A 17,580-nucleotide genomic window follows, 5' to 3' on the forward strand; every position below is an offset into this window, starting at 1 on the left:
AGGAGTTTGAGACCAGCCTGGGCAATACGGTAAAATTCCGTCTCTACAAAGAAAAAAAGGAACAAAAAAATTAGTTGGGTGTGATGGCACACGCCTGTAGTCTCAGCTACTTGGGGGGATGAGCTAGGAGAACTGCTTGTGCCCAGGAGGTCGAGGCTGCGGTGCACAGTGATCACACAACTGCACTCCAGCTTGGGAGACAGAGTGAGGCCCTGTCTCAAAATAAATAAATAAATAAATCCTAGGTAGCAAGAAAGCTATCAAATACTACAAGAGTAGTATAAAAAATATTCAGGGGCCAAACTGAATAGGCTTTCACTAGTCAAAGACAGGACAAACTGATCATCAATACTAACAACTGCAATTGATTAAAAGATATCAGATATTTTAAATGCATGAGTTAATAATGATACTTAAAAAAAAATCCTAGTGGTCACCACTGGAGGATGCTAATGTACCAACTCATTATTTGAAACCTAGTAAAGAGAAAGAATCAAACATTTATTATGCCTTTCCTATGCTAACTGTACTACTGGGTTTTGAAATAGATGAGTTTGTATGTTTTTGTTTTTTAAGAGATAGGGTCTAACTACCTTGTCCGGACTAGTCTCGACCTCCTGGTCTTAAGCGATCCTCCCACTTTGGCCTCCAAAAGTGCTGGGGTTACAGGCATGAGCCACTATACCTGGCCAAATTTCTCTTTTTAAAAGTATCCATGTTAATAAATAAAGAAGGAATAATGGAATATTACCATTTTGCATCCTTAATAAATCTTGGGCATTGATTGTGAAGGGCTGTTTATATCACAAAAAGAGAGAGAGCTAGATAATTGGACCTTCTGATGGAAAAACATAACACCCATGAGTATTCTCACGTCCCACCCCCAACACACACCAAAGTCAAGCCAATTAAACTACAGTCAATTCTCTAGCTCCAACTATTAATTTACACAAAATATAGAAAATAGAAAAATCATGTTAAACAATACCAGAAAGATGCAATTAGCAAAAACATACTGACTATGAAAAATCTTGTAAAATAAACTAAATTCTTCATCAAATAAACTGCAAGAAATAAAGAGAATGCACCTATAAATTTAAAAGACATATCAATCAAATACAACCTGTGAACCATACACTTGTGTGTGCACCCACATGTTTAGAAAACAGCTAGAAATTTACACACTGACTGGATTTTAATATATTAATTAGTCACTGCTATTTTTTGTTGCTAAATAGTGGTATTGTGGTTGTGTTTTTAAGAGCTTTTTTCTTTTACAAATACATACTGAAATTGGTGTACAATGGTGTGATCATAGCCAACTGTAACCTTGAATTCCTGGGCTCAAGGGATTCTCCCTCCTCAGCCTCCTGAGTAGCTAGAACTACAAGTGCATGCTACCATGCCTGGTTAATATTTTTTATTTTTATTTTTTGTAGAGATGGGATCTCACTATGTTGTTCAGGCTGGTCTTGAACTTTTGGCCTCAAGCAATCCTCCTGCCTTGGCCTTCCAAAGAGCCGCGATTACAGGTGTGAGCCCCCATAATCAGCTGTATTGAAATATTTGTAGATGAAATAATATGTTGTTAGGATGTGCTGCAAAATAATAGGGGATGAGGGAATGGAAGGGGATATAGATGTCATCATGAGTTGATAACTATTGAAGATGCATGATAGGTAAATAGATATTCATCATATTATTCTGCTTTTACATGTTTTTGAAATTTTGCACAGTAAGAGAGTTTTTTCTTAAACAACAGAAACATAAGGCACTAAATTTTGAATAAGACTTACAGTTTTAGAATCGTAAGTTCAGAGAGGTTAAATGAATTAGCAAGATACATAATTAGTAAAAAACGTTACTGGGACTAGAATGTTTTCTTAATCTTAGAACAATGCTCTCTACACATTACATTAAAAAAATTAAATGCCAAACAATGTCGAGCTGCTTAAAATATTTACTGAATCAATTTATAATTGTTATCACTTCTCATAAAATGAAATTATTCTACAAAAGAGCGTCTAGAATACTTTTGACTGTCATATGTACCAGTTAATGTTCTAAGCTTTTTACATGTATTAATTCCTTTCATCCTCAGAGCAACAATAGGTACTGTTATTATTACTTTTTCTGTAAAATTTTCTTTATCTGTAAATACTATTCTTTATCTGTAAAATTTTCATCTACTTAGGTTTATCTTCCAAAGCCATTACATATTTCTGTCTTCAGTCAAAACTGTAATTTTAAAGAAAAATCCAACTTGTATTGCATATTAATTACTATGTATAAGTTAACAGAATTTCACGTCTGTTGCAAACAGTTTTTCAGTGGACAGGAATTAATTATGTAACTTAGACACCTGTCATAACATGGATTCAGAAATAACACATTTTACAGATAAAGAAATTTGAGGCACAGAGAAATTAAGTCCGAGGCAAGATTTTTTTTTTTTTTTTTTTTTTTTTTTTTTGAGACGGAGTCTCGCTCTGTCGCCCAGGCTGGAGTGCAGTGGCCGGATCTCAGCTCACTGCAAGCTCCGCCTCCCGGGTTCACGCCATTCTCCTGCCTCAGCCTCCCGAGTAGCTGGGACTACAGGCGCCCGCCACCTCGCCCGGCTAGTTTTTTGTATTTTTTAGTAGAGACGGGGTTTCACCGTGTTAGCCAGGATAGTCTCGATCTCCTGACCTCGTGATCCACCCGTCTCGGCCTCCCAAAGTGCTGGGATTACAGGCTTGAGCCACCGCGCCCGGCCCCCGAGGCAAGATTTAAACCTTGGCACTCTGTCTACATAATTCTTAAATATTCTATTACACTGACTCATTTATTAAATAAGCTCAGAATTTCTTAATTGTATTAAAATTTTAACTCAAACAAGAAATTAAAAATGTGCAGAACAGAAATACAAAGAGGATAGATCATTCACATAAAATCTTTATAAAATATACACACATTAGATACAAAAATACATCAGGGCTTTAAAATGAAATAAAGAAGGATCCATGGAACAATCATTGCCTTCTGGTATTTGTCTAAAAGCAGATTTGGTATAGCAGGTTTCTCTATATCCCTGCTATAGTTTTTGTTCTTTCTTTCTTTTTTTTTTTTTTAAACGATAAAGCAAACACTTAATAGTATTCTGAATCTTGGTAACTGCATTAGTCAATATCGAATAAAAAGTATCTATTTGAAATTAAAACTAAATCAAACTTTCCATAGTCTACAGTAACTTAACTTTAGCCTCTGAAACCAAGTTAATAAAGGTCAAGTTGTGAGTTTAGTCCCTATCTACTTAATTGACACCTAAGCCACAAAACAGTGGTGCTGAAATCAGTTGGGAGGCAATTATCTGCCACCATATAAATATAGATCACACCCAGAGTAAATAAATGGTGAAGAGAAATCAAGATTACTACAAAAAAAAAAAAAAAAAAAAAAAAAAAAAAATTCAAAGAGACAGTTTTCTTTAAAAGGAGAAAATAACTGATCTATGAAATTAGGAGAATATTTTATCACATCTGCTCTTTTCTTAAATTTCTTTCCCACAGTTCTTTTCTCATAGGATAATTCAACTAATAATGGTATATAGTTTTATCAGTGAGCCTATGGAACAAGTTAGGATATTTTCCTTTTATCTGAGATTTGGCTTTTATTATTACTTGACAAACAAAAGTAAAATTAGAAGCCTGTCAGAACTCTTACTGAATGTGGTAATGACTTTAGGAACTTGCTTTCTTCTGTGTTATTTCTGAATCCATGTTATGACAGGCATCTAAGTTACATAATTAATCCCTGTCCACTGAAAAACTGTTTGCAACAGACGTGAAATTCTGTTAACTTATACATAGTAATTAACATGCAATACAAGTTGGATTTTTCTCTAAAATTACAGTTTTGACTGAAGACAGAAATATGTAATGGCTTTGGAAGATAAACCTAAGTAGATGAAAATATATCACTCATATACATCAAGAAAACTGACTCAATGCTGTAAAATAAGCTCATAATTTCTTAACTTATTAAAGTGTTACCTCAAACAAGAAACTAAAAAGATTTTGAATAGAAATCCAAAAAGGGTAGATTAAAATATATATAATCTTCAACCAAACAAGGATTGAAAGAAAAAATAATAAATTAAAAAATATATAATTGATATATAATAAAACATATGAATAATGGGAAAAAAATCTTAATTTTATCCTAAAGTTTCAACACTGACCTCCACCAAAACCTTCTCCAAGCTCTAAGCAAATGTGAGTTATACTTTCTTCCTCTATCCAATTACTCTTTTGTGGAAACACCCATAAAATGTCCCACAGTCCAAATGTAGAAGATGTAACCTCAAAAAATTCTTGAGAGGATTAAATGACTTAATATTTACTAAGTACCTAGCATGGTGCCTGGCACATAGCAAATACTCAAAACATGGTGTTATTATAATTGTTTGTTAATACTAATAGCAACTTTCATTTGCATAGCATTTCTTCACAATAACTTCTCAAACTATACAAAATTCTTACTAGTTTACAGAATTCACACTGATGTTCAATATTCCTGGATGTCTGTAAAATTTGAGTAAGAACATAGAAAAATCATAGTGATTCGCCCAGGGAACTACTATGTTATCTCTGATTCTGGAAATAAAGGAGGTTTTAGGGCAATTGTGTTTACCCTTAAGTTCAGCTAAAAAAAAATTAACATATGTAGCACACACATTCCTATAATTCACTAATTTAACTACACTCTTGAAATTATTGAAATTTTAAACTTGTTTTAGCTGAATTTGCAATTTTCAATGTATCCTTAACCACTTCCTTTTAACCTTCTGAGGTGTACTATTAATAAGACACCTGACAGTGTATTCTACTATTCTAAAAATTGATTATAAATTTGTACTCTCTCTCTATATGATTAAATACGAAAGGCTTTTTAAGTCAATATAAGAAGAATTCCTAGATTTCCAAAGTAAGATTTAAAAAAAATCTGCTTAATAAACAGAATACACACTCAATGAATGAGATTTACGTTCCACAAAATAGTTCTAAAAGATAATTAGTAAGGCGTGATGCTGATGAAGTCCCATTTCCTAAATATCCACTACGGAGACTAATGCATCTTCTAAGTCTTCAATCAAAGAGACAAAATATAACAGATATAAAATAAATTGCAATCTGTAATGTACAGTGATTCACAGGGACCTAAAAAAACAATCAAAAGGAAGACTCATCTTGCTTTGTTCCCAGGAAAAGGGCAGGATAACTGCTTAAGTACCCACGTCTCTCATTTAAGACTTTCGAAGTCCTTTTCTGTGATTCCATGATTACCACACAACCTCTAGTTATTAACTTGGCTTCCCAAGTTCTGCGATACAAGAAAGAGCGCACTGGATTTTCAACTTGAAAATTCTGATTCAACATAAACTGGCACTGTAATGTGTACATCATTCTCTAGGTTAGTTTGAACTGGGTTCCTCAAGTCTGGGCAATACATGGGTCTACACATTTGAGCTTCTTAGGTTGGGACTATGAGAAACAGACACTTTCTCATTGACAACTGCTACAATCATTTCTTGTTTTTCACCTCCCTGTCTTTAACCTGTCCCTAAAATGAAACATGTTAGCCAAACCTAATTTAGGCAGATTCATTTAAACACGAAAATGGCTTATTAAAACCCAAGTAACAGCCTAGAATTTAAACCAAAACATAGGATGTATATTTACACAGCCTCATTTATATTGTCTATTCCCCATCCCCACCCCCCCAAAAAAACAAAACAAAACTGATATTCAAATCGTAATTTAAGGCAAAAATTCAGAAATTATTTTTGCGCTTGCAACAGCTGGGAGCATTATTTATAAAGCTGTTTAGCATATGTGACTCAATTATCCCAAGACTTTAAAAAGTATTTAAGAGAAATCCCACCTGGTACAGAGAAGGGTAGGAATACTTGCATTTGAAGTGCATAAATTTGGGTCTTCAAATGATAACTTAGACTTTTCGCACGAGTCATTCAAAAGTAATTGTATTAATACTCCTTCAAAAAAAAATCTCTCTTCCACACTCCAAAGCATTCAGGCTCACACTAGATACGCCAGCTCCTCCACTGTGTTCGTTTAAGTATCATTTATGATAAGGAGAAAATGCACACAAAATTCTCAGTTCGCCTAAAATAAATAAATGTCTACTATTATTCCTAAATCCACAGGGCAGAATTCTCTTAGAACCGTGATGCCAAGAACTTCCACCGCAAGTGAAATTGTCTTCGCAATCTCTATCTCTAGGAGACTGAAAGGCCGCAGAGATGCTTGAGGATCCTGCAGGGAGGCTAGGGCGGCAGACGGAGGGGGCGGAGGGAAGGGGAGAGTCCCACAGAGGAACTGCATTAGAAGGAAAGACTTTGATAACGTCTAAGGGAGAGGCGGTTAGCTACAGGGGGAAAAAAAAAAAAAAAAAAAGACCTATTTCCAGATTATGTACGTTGTAAAGAAAACGCAAAGTGATGAGGGTAAGGAAACGTGGTCAAAAACAAACAAACAAAAAACAAACAAACAAACAAAAATTAACCCTCTACGGCCGGAGGGTTAAGAGAAGTCGACAAAAGGAGAAAGGGGAGGAGGGCGGGGGCGAAAAAAGGCCCCAAAGACCAGGAATTGAAAAAAAGTACCCGATTTGTGAGCTTGGCCGTGGTCCGGATCTTCTGTCCTGATAAGCAGATGGCAAGAGGAAAGGATCACAGTTACTCAGGGTGGCAGAGAGTAACGCGTTTACAAGGGTAACCAGCCCTGCACAAGAAGATGTCGTCTCTCTTTCCACCTGCTCCGCTCAGTCCTTTGCCTCTTACTCTAGCACCAGTGGCATTCAGGCAAAACACTGCCAAAGTCTGCACCGCTGGAGGACAGCAAAAGGAAAATACCTGAGTCCCAGTAATCACACGGGAAGCGACAGGAGGAGGAGCCGCGGACAACTGGAGCCTGGGCTGGATCCTCACTAGCTCCGGTCAAACCCCAACTCTTACGGGTGGGGCGGGCAACTTCCGCCCAGAGCAAGGAAAGCGTCACATCCGTCTAATGTCTTCACCCCTCCTCCCTTCTCCGCTCTAGCTACGTTTGCAACGTTCTGACTTCCTCTTCCAGGAGACTTTGGCCTAGTCTCAACACCTGACGTGGACTACATAACCCAGCATTCATCACGGCAAGTGGATTTCCGGGTCAAGAGGTCCGCGCTGGGTACATCACCATGGAAGCAATCGGTTTGGTCACGTGGTGCCCTTGGTTACGCCCGGTGGCAGCTGTGGGGTCTACGGCTCAGACGGGGGCCATTTTGCCAGAGGCTGCCTCCCGGAGTTGGGGGCGGCCTGGCGGCGGGCTGAAGCTGTTCTTTTTCCTCTTCTGCAGCTTGGGGCTTGGAGAGGATCTGGAAGTCCGGGCTCCATCGAGCCCTTCGGAGACGGCAATGATTTCTTCCAACCACCGCCACCTGACGACCCTGCATGGCGGCTGCGCCCTCCGCTCTGCTTCTGCTGCCGCCCTTTCCAGTCCTCTCTGCCTATCGGCTCCAGAGCCGCAGTCGTCCTTCCGCCCCAGAGACTGATGATAGTGGAGTTGGGGGCATTATGAGAGGAGAGAAAAACTACTACTGCCGTGGAGCTGCGGGGGACCACGGTTCCTGCCCCACTACAACTTCGCCTCTGGCCTCGGCCCTCTTGATGCCCTCGGAGGCAGTCTCAAGCAGCTGGTCTGATTCTGGAGGCGGTTTGTCAGGGGGAGATGAAGAGGAGACTCGGCTCCTTCAACTCCTCCGCACCGCGCCGGATCCTTCTGAGGCCTTTCAGGCTTTGCAAGCTGCTTTGCCGCGGCGGGGCGGTCGACTTGGCTTCCCCCGACGCAAGGAAGCTTTGTATCGGGCACTGGGCCGAGTGCTTGTGGAAGGAGGTAGTGATGAGAAGCGGCTCTGCTTGCAACTTCTCTCAGACGTTCTCCGGGGTCAGGGGGAGGCAGGCCAGCTGGAAGAGGCCTTTAGCTTAGCACTTTTGCCTCAACTAGTTGTCTCGTTACGGGAAGAGAATCCAGCCCTGCGGAAAGATGCGCTGCAGATCCTGCATATATGTCTGAAACGTAGTTCTGGAGAGGTGCTGAGAACGCTTATACAGCAAGGACTGGAAAGTACCGATGCCCGACTTAGAGCGTCCACAGCACTACTGCTTCCCATCTTGCTTACTACTGAGGACTTGTTGCTTGGTCTGGATCTCACCGAGGTGATAATATCCCTAGCCCGAAAGCTTGGTGATCAGGAGACAGAAGAAGAATCTGAGACAGCTTTCTCCGCCCTTCAACAAATTGGGGAGCGACTTGGCCAAGACAGGTTTCAATCGTATATTTCTCGTCTCCCCTCTGCCCTGAGGAGACACTACAATCGCCGCCTGGAGTCCCAGTTTGGAAGTCAAGTTCCTTATTATTTGGAACTGGAAGCCTCTGGATTTCCTGAAGATCCCCTTCCATGTGCAGTGACTCTTTCCAACAGCAATCTTAAATTTGGGATTATTCCTCAGGAGCTGCATTCACGATTATTGGATCAGGAAGACTATAAGAACCGAACCCAGGCCGTCGAAGAACTAAAGCAGGTGCTGGGAAAATTTAACCCTAGTTCTACTCCTCATTCTAGTCTTGTTGGCTTCATTAGTTTGCTATATAATTTATTAGACGATTCTAACTTCAAAGTGGTTCATGGCACACTTCAAGTCCTGCATTTACTGGTTATTCGCCTTGGAGAGCAGGTACAGCAGTTCTTGGGACCAGTTATAGCAGCTTCTGTCAAAGTACTGGCAGACAACAAGTTGGTGATCAAACAAGAATACATGAAAATCTTCCTCAAGCTAATGAAGGAAGTAGGACCTCAGCAGGTGCTTTGTTTACTCCTGGAACATCTCAAACATAAGCATTCCAGAGTGAGAGAGGAGGTGGTGAACATTTGCATCTGCTCCCTGCTGACCTATCCTAGTGAGGATTTTGACTTGCCCAAACTGTCCTTTGATCTTGCCCCAGCTCTTGTAGATAGCAAACGCAGGGTACGCCAAGCAGCTTTAGAAGCTTTTGCCGTATTGGCATCATCAATGGGCTCAGGTAAAACCAGCATCCTTTTTAAAGCTGTGGATACTGTTGAACTGCAAGATAATGGAGATGGAGTGATGAATGCTGTGCAGGCCAGATTGGCTAGGAAAACCTTACCAAGGCTAACAGAGCAGGGATTTGTGGAATATGCAGTACTGATGCCATCTTCTGCCGGGGGTAGATCAAACCATTTGGCACATGGAGCAGATACGGACTGGCTTTTGGCTGGTAACAGAACTCAGAGTGCACACTGTCACTGTGGTGACCACGTAAGGGATAGCATGCAAATTTATGGATCTTACAGTCCAACTATTTGTACCCGAAGGGTATTAAGTGCAGGAAAAGGAAAAAATAAATTACCGTGGGAAAATGAGCAGCCTGGAATCATGGGAGAAAACCAGACCTCCACTTCCAAGGATGTAGAGCAGGTATGCTTCTCTAATTTTCTTGAGTCGAAAGTGTGAAGAATTTAAATGAAAATATGCCTGCGATGACTGAAGGGTGAGTCTGCTTGAGGGAAACATGTTATGCTTTGTTTTAAATCAATTTTAAATCCACTGAATGTTGATGTGGGTACTCATTATAATGGTACAGATCAAAAAGGACCATTTAATAGGCTTCCTGCTTGATAGATTTAATTAAGTTTGAGACATGTGATATAGACAATACCTAGATTCAGTTTGAGTTTGTTACTGTGGCATGTCAGTTTATCTCATCATACAACAAACATTGAATACCTAGTAGGTGCCAGATAAAGAGCTAAATTCTGGGAATGAAGATGAGGCCAGTTTCACACAGTTTAGGAAAAAGGTCAGACCTAGGAATTAGCAAGTAACAAATTCGCTAAGTGCTAAAGTAGAAATACAAAGACTGCAGGAATACTGAAGATAGAAAAAATAATTCCACTAGAAAAGTAAAAAAAAAAAAAAAAAAAAAAAAGCATCCGCAGAAGATATGACATTTGAACTGAGATTTTACCCCCGAAGCTTTTATTTAAAAAATTCCAAATCTATAGGTAAGAGTACAATGAATACCCATATACTTCATCTGTATTTACCAGATGTAACATCTTGACGTATTTCCTCCATATTTGCTGAACCATTTGAAAGTAAATTGTGGATATCTTGAGATTTCACTCCTAAATATCTCAGCATATATCTCCTAGGAATGACATTCTCCTTTATATCCATAAATCATTATTGCACCTCAGACTATCAGTAGTAATTCAGTAATATGTAGCAGACAGCCTGTAATTAAATTTCCCCAATTGTCTCCAAAAGTGTTTTATATTTCTTGTTTTACTTTTATCATCCAGGATCTAGTCAAGGTTCATGTGGTTAATGTTCCTTGTAATTTTATCTAGAATAATATCCTGCTTGTTGTTTGTTTCTTTGTTTTTTCATGGCTTTGGCCTTTTATAAAAAGAGTTTGGGGTAGTTTTGTAGAATGTCCCTAGTTTTAAATTTATATGTTTACTTGATTAGATTCAAAATAAATATTTTTAGGAAAATATTACATAGGAGATACGTATATATGAAGGAGAAGCTAAGTAGTGTGAACTTCACAGTACATTACATTATGAGGCAAATGATATCAGGTTGTCCCATCACTGGTGATGCTTAATTTTTTGGATAATGCTTAATGTTTGGATAAGGTGGTAATAGCCAGATCTCTCCATTGTAAAGGTACATTTTCCTCTTTAGAATTAGCATATAATCTTAGAATTAGTATATAGAATTAGCATATAGCATAATAGTAAAATGATACTTGGAGACCGTAAGAATACCCCAACAACTTTTCACCCACTGTGTTTAGCATCCATCAATGGTCTTTATCTGTATTATTTATTATACTGGGGACTTACAAATTGTAATTTTGTTTTTGTTTTTGTTTGAGATGGAGTCTCTCAGCTCATTGCAACTTCTGTCTCCCGGGGTCAAACGATTCTCCCACCTCAGCCTCCTGAGTAGCTGGGATTACAGGCGCCCACTGCCATGCCCAGCTAATTTTTGTATTTTTAGTAGAGACAGGGTTTCACCATGTTGGCCAGACCTGTCTCAAACTCCTGACCTTGTGATCCACCCCCCTCAGCCTCCCAAAGTGCTGGGATTACAGGCCTGAGCCACCGCACCCAGCCCAAATTGTAATTTTTAAATTACAAAGGCTGGGCAGGGTGGTTCACACCTGTAATGCCAGCACTTTGGGAGGCCGAGGCAGGCAGATCACCTGAGGTCAGGAGTTCGAGACCAGCCTGGCCAACATGGTGAAACCCCCATCTCTACTAAAAATACAAAAATTAGCTCGGTGTGGTGGTACACACCTGTAATCCCAGCTACTCGGGAGGCTGAGGCAAAAGAATCACTTGAACCCAGGAAGCTGAGGTTTCAGTGAGCTGAGATCGCACCACTGCACCCCAGCCTAGGCAACAGAGGGAGACTCTGTCTCAAAAATAATAATAATAATAATAACAAATTAATTACAAAAAGAGTAATTTAAAAACATTGTAACATTTCTTCTCTATCTGCAATTCTTTTTTTTCTTATATGTGTAATAATTATGTATTATTTTTTGTTACTAAATTTTTTTTAACTTTTTTGTGCTAAAAGTGTCCCAAATTTGACTAGTGACTGGCTCCTGTGTCCTTTTAACATGACTGTTCTTTAGTCTTTGAGCACTTCCTTAACATAATATTTGGGATGATTTCTTGAGGCTAGGAGTTCGAGACCAGCCTGGGCAACATAGTGAGATCTCATCTCTACAAAAATAAAAAAACTTAGCCAGGCATGGTGGTGCATGCCTATAGTCCCAGCTACTTCGGAGGCTGAAGTGGGAGGATTGCTTGAGCCCAGGAGTTCCAGGCTGCAGCAGTGAGCCATGATTGTGCCACCGCACTCCAGCCTGCTCAACAGAGCAAGACCCAGACTCAAAAACAAAATGAAACAAAACAAGAGTAACATGATGCTTAGCCTTACTTTGGTTTTTTCTTGCTTCAGACTTGGAATCAGCCATTTTTTCAGAAGTCCTAGTACTGCCTTTTTATTGGGCAGCGGTATTTGAAAACAAAAGTCTGAGTATAGATTTGCTCATTGCTATTTCTTGCCATTGTGGTTTCACCCTTTCAGTGGACAGAACCAAGGAGTATCTGTTTTTTGTTCGCTTGTTATTTAATGCATTTATATTAATACCTCCAGTTCAAAACTAATACTACAGGGTTCTTTCTCATCTTCCTTTATTCCATATTTGAATCTCCCTTTGTTCATAATAAAATCCCTGCTTCCCAACACCAGCAATATTTATTCATATGCTGTATCCTACAGTAACCCTCCCCCCCAAAAAAAATTGCTAGACCAGTAACAGCAACCAACTACCTACTAAAGTTTAAGATTTCATTACAGTTCTTTTTGTGTTTAGAATTATTCCACAGTCAGAATTTTGTGGTCAAACTTTTCTTAAATTAAGTCTTTTGTCTTAATTTTAATTAATATTCAAACAGTGTGATGAAAGATGAATAGGCACTTGTTACGTGTGGATAGATCTCAGTGAATTTCAGACTAAAGGAATAGCGTGTTTAGAGACACTGATTATATGAAAGAACTTAGTAAATTAATAAGAGAATGGGGAGTTTTTGCACAGCAGACACAAGGGGCCTAGTGGGAAGTAGCAGATGATACTGGAGATGTAGATAAGGGTAAAGTATGGAGATAATATCTTGCAAATAATGAGTTTGGACCTTCTGCAATAGACCTCAAATGGGAGGAGGTGAATTGAGTGTTCTCTCTGGTTCCTTCCAATCCCAAAATGTGTAGATTTTTTGGAAATAATTTTCAGATTTATATAATCTGGTTATATGTTATTTCCTTGTATTATAAGCATTATCTGGCAGTGATGATTTTTTTTAAGCATTACTCTTAAGACTGCTTATCATGTGTCAAGTCTAAGATGTCAGTGTATATATTATTAAAAAGATTCTGGTGCTGGCCAAAGCAACAAGAATCTGAAGATAAGTGCATTTCTGAAATGCCAGCATAGACATACTTTGCTTTTGAAAGATGCGGTGGTGAAATCAAAACTTTACCCAGAAATCAAGTTGTAATTACTTGTTCAAAAAAGGTCTTAGAGGAACTATTTTAATAGAGGACAGGGAATAAATATCTAAACAGTTTATGTGTGCAGTTTTTAAAAATATATATACATACATATTTTAAATTATTGGACTTTATTTATTTATTTATTTATTTGAGACGGAGTTTCAGTCTGTCGCCCAGGCTAGAGTGCTGTGTGGCGCAATCTTGACTCACTGCAAGCTCCATCTCCCGGGTTCACGCCATTCTCCTGCCTCAGCCTTATGAGTAGCTGAGACTACAGTAATTCTTCTGCCTCAGGCTCCTGGACTCAAGAGTAGCTGGGACTACAGCTACTACAGGCACCCGCCACCATGCCCGGCTAATTTTTTTGTATTTTTAGTAGAGATGGGGTTTCACCATGTTAGCCAGGATGGTCTCTATCTCCTGACCTCGTGATCTTCCCATCTTGGCCTTTGCCCAAAGTGCTGGGATTACAGGTGTGATCCACCGCACCCGGTCTGGACTTTAATTTTTAAAGCAGTTTTAGGTTCTCAGCAAATTTGAACAGAGAGTACAGGTAGTTCCCATATACCCCTGTCCACACAAGAACAACCTGACCCACCTCATCCTGTAGTTTAGGGGTACATTTGTTATAATCAGTGAACCCACATTAACATATAATTATCACCCAAAGCCCATAATTGCATTAAGGTTCACTCTTGTGTTGTACATTCTATGGGATTTTGGCAAATGCATCCATGTCTTATGTTCAGTACATTCTATGGGGTTTTGACAGTGTATCCATGTCTTGTATCCACCATTATAGTATCATAACAGTAGTTTCAGTGCCCTAAAAATTCTCTGTTCTTTACATGTACATTCTTCCTTCCCTCACCCCATTCCCAACCCTTAGCAACCAGTGGTCTTTTTTTCTGTCTCCATAGTTTTGTCATTTCCAGAATGTCACATACTTGGAATTATATAGTATCTTGCATTTTCAGATTGGTTTCTTTCACTTAGTAAAATGCATTTAAGTTTTCTTTATGTCTTTTCATGGTTCCTTCCTTCCCCCTTCCCCTTCCCCTTCCCCTTCCGTTCCCTTTTTTTTTTTTTTTTTTTGACAGAGTCTTGCTCTGTCGCCCAGGCTGGAGTACAGTGCGATCTCGGCTCCCTGCAACCTCTGCCTCCCAGGATCAAGTAATTCTTCTGCCTCAGGCTCCCAAGAAGCTGAGACTACAGGCTCACACCATCATGCCCGACTAATTTTTTGTATTTTTAATAGAGATGGGATTTCACCATGTTGGCCGGACTGGTCTTGAACTGGACTCAAGCAATTGCCCACCCTGGCCTCCTGAAGTGCTGGGATTACAGGCACGAGCTACTGCGCCTGGCCTATCAGATGTATATTTTGAAAATATTTTCTCCCAGTTTGTGTCGTGTCTTCTCATTCTCTTGACATTAATTTTCTCAGAGCAGAAGTTTTAAAATTTTAATAAAGTCCAGTGAATCAGTTTTTTCTTTCATGGATCATGCCTTTGGTATCATATCTAAAAAGTCATCACCATACCCAAGATCATCTAGGTTTTCTCCTGTGTTATCTTCTAGGTATTTTATAGTTATACAATTTACATTTAAGCCTATGATCCATTTGGAGTTAATTTTTATGAAAGCTGTAAGATCTCTTTCTAGATTCATTTTTTCACATGTGCATGTTCAGTTGTTGCAGCACCATTTGTTGAAAACACTGTCTTTTCTCCATCGTCCTTACTTCTTTGTCAAAGATCAGCTGACTGTATTCATGTGGGTCTTTTTTACTCTGCTCCATTGGTGTGTCTATTTTTGCCCATAACACATTGTCTTGATTACTGTAGCTTTATGGTAAATCTTGAAGTTCCATAGTGTCAGTCTTCTGACTTTGTTGTTTTCCTTCCATGTCGAGTTCACTCTTCTGGGTTTGGGTTTTTTGCCTCTCATTATAAACTTTAGAATCAGTTTGTTGATGTCCAAAAAATAACTTGCTGAGAATTTGGTTGGGATTGCATTGAATCTATAGATCACGTTGAGAAAAACTAACAGCTTGACAATATTGAGTCTTCCTATCCACAAACATGGATTATCTCTTCATTTATTTAGCTCTTCTTTGATATCTTGCATTGGAGTTCTATACGTTCCTCATATAGATATTGTACGTATTTTGCTAAATTTATATTGAAGTACCCTACTTTTGTATGCTAATGTAAATGGTAATTTTTTTTTTTTAATTTCAAATTCCACTGGTTCATTGCTGGTATAGAGGAAAATGCTTGACTTTTGCACATTAACTTTGTGTCCTGCAAGCTTGCTATAATATAATCATGTATTAGTTGCAGGAGGATTTTTTTGTTGTTGTTAATTCTTTGAGACTTTCTATGCAGACAATCATGTCATCTGTGAATAAAGACAATTTTCTTTCTTTCCAATCTGTATACTTTTTATTCCTTTTCTTGTCTTACTGCATTAGTTTGGACTTCCAGTATGATATTGAAAAGCAGTGATGAGAGAGGACATCCTTGCCTTGTTTCTAATCTTAGTGGGAAAGTTTTGAGTTTTTCATAATTATGATGTTATCTGTATGCTTTTTTGTAGTGTTCTTTATAAAATTGAGAAAGTTCCCCCTGTATTCCTAGTTTACTGAGAGTTTTCATCATATATGGATATTAGTTTTTGTCGAATGCTTTTTTTCTGCATCTATTGATATAATTATGTGATTTTTCTTAAACCTGATGATGTGATGGGTTATATTAATTGATTTTCAAATGTTGAGCCAGCCTTGCATACCTGGGATAAATCCCACTTGGTTGTGGTGTATTATTCATTTTATATATTGTTGGATTCAATTTACTAATATTTTGTTGAGGATTTTCACATGTTTGTTCATGGGTGATATTGGTCTGTGGAGATTTTGTTTTGTTTTGTTTTTGTTTTTGTTTTTGTTTTTTTTTCTTATAAAGTCTTTGCTGGTTTTTGTATTAGGGTGGTGCTGGCCTTGTAGAATGAGTCAGAAAGTATTCTCCCTGCTTCTATATTCTGAAATTAATTGTAGAAAATTGGTATAATTTTTTTTAAAAAATGTTTAGTAGAGTCCATTAGTAAACCCATCTGAATCTGGTGCTTTCTGTTTTGGAACGTTATTAATTATTCAATTTCTTTTTTTTTTTTTTTTTTTGAGACGGAGTCTCGCTCTGTCACCCAGGCTGGAGTACAGTGGCCGGATCTCAGCTCACTGCAAGCTCCGCCTCCCGGGTTTACGCCATTCTCCTGCCTCAGCCTCCCGAGTAGCTGGGACTACAGGCGCCCGCCACCATGCCCGGCTAATTTTTTGTATTTTTAGTAGAGACGGGGTTTCACCGTGTTAGCCCGGATGGTCTTGAACTCCTGACCTCGTGATCCGCCCGTCTCGGCCTCCCAAAGTGCTGGGATTACAGGCTTGAGCCACCGCGCCCGGCCAATTATTCAATTTCTTTACAGATACAGACCTAGTCAAATTATCCTTATCTTCTTGTATGTGTTTTTGCACATTGTGTCTTTCAAGGAATTGATCCATTTCATCTAGGTTACCCAATTTATGAACATAGAGTTGTTAACAGTATTCCTTTATTATCCTTTTAATGTTTACGGGATTTGTAGTCATAGTCTCTCTTTCATTTCTCATATTAGTAATTTGTTTCTCTGTTCTTCTTAGTTAGCCTGACCAGAGGCTTACCAATTTTATTGATCTTTTCCAAGAACCCGCTTTTGTTTTTGTTGATTTTCTGTTGATTTCCTGTTTTCAGTTTCACTGATTTCTATGCTAATTTTTTATTTTTTATTTTTCTCCTGCTTACTTTGGATTTAATTTGCTCTTCCTTTGCTAGTTTCCTAAGATGTGCACTTAGATGATTGATTTTAGATCTTTCTTCTTTTCTGATATATTCATTCAATGCCATAAATTTCCTCTTCCAGGCACTGCTTTCACTGCATACCACAAATCTAGATACATTGTATTTTCATTTAATTCAAAATATTTTAAAATTTCACTTGAGATTTCTTTGACTTATATGTAACTTAGAAGTGTGTTTAATCTACAAGTATTTTGGGGTTTTCCATCTGTATTCTGTTCTCACATTGCTATAAAGAACTACCTGAGACAAGGTAATTTATAAAGAAAAGAGATTTAACTGACTCACAGTTCCTTATGGCTGGGGAGACCTCAGAAACTTACAATTATGGCAGAAAGTGAAGAGGAAGGAGTCACCTCTTACATGGCTGGAAAAGGAGGAAGAGAGGGCAAAGAGAGATGCCATACAGTTTTAAACAACCAGATCTCTTGAGAACTCACTATTATGAGAACAGCAAAGGGGATATCCAACCCCATGATCCAATCATCTCCC

The 17,580-nt window shown here is 38.6% G+C and overlaps 2 protein-coding genes across 11 annotated transcripts in view; one reads left to right on the forward strand and one right to left on the reverse strand.

The window, feature by feature from the left end:
• Positions 1-7,032, reverse strand: part of KLHL28 (kelch like family member 28) — a 39,145-nt gene extending 32,113 nt beyond the window's left edge. The window contains exon 1 of one of the 3 annotated variants that reach the window (XM_015143611.3): positions 5,923-7,032. In XM_015143611.3, coding sequence (XP_014999097.1) covers positions 5,923-5,964 — 42 coding nt within the window. In that variant the 5' untranslated portion in view covers positions 5,965-7,032. 3 annotated transcript variants of the gene reach the window in all.
• A 225-nt stretch (positions 7,033-7,257) lies between these two features.
• The window catches only part of TOGARAM1 (TOG array regulator of axonemal microtubules 1), a 115,854-nt gene continuing 105,531 nt past the window's right edge, over positions 7,258-17,580 (forward strand). For all 8 annotated transcript variants that reach the window (XM_015143616.3, XM_077940946.1, XM_077940949.1 and 5 more), the window contains exon 1: positions 7,258-9,535. In XM_015143616.3, the coding sequence (XP_014999102.3) occupies positions 7,490-9,535 (2,046 nt within the window). In that variant the 5' untranslated portion in view covers positions 7,258-7,489. The remainder of the gene's footprint in view (positions 9,536-17,580) is intronic.

Source organism: Macaca mulatta, chromosome 7 (genome assembly GCF_049350105.2).
Source record: "Macaca mulatta isolate MMU2019108-1 chromosome 7, T2T-MMU8v2.0, whole genome shotgun sequence".
In the NCBI taxonomy this organism is placed as follows: Eukaryota; Metazoa; Chordata; class Mammalia; order Primates; family Cercopithecidae; genus Macaca; species Macaca mulatta.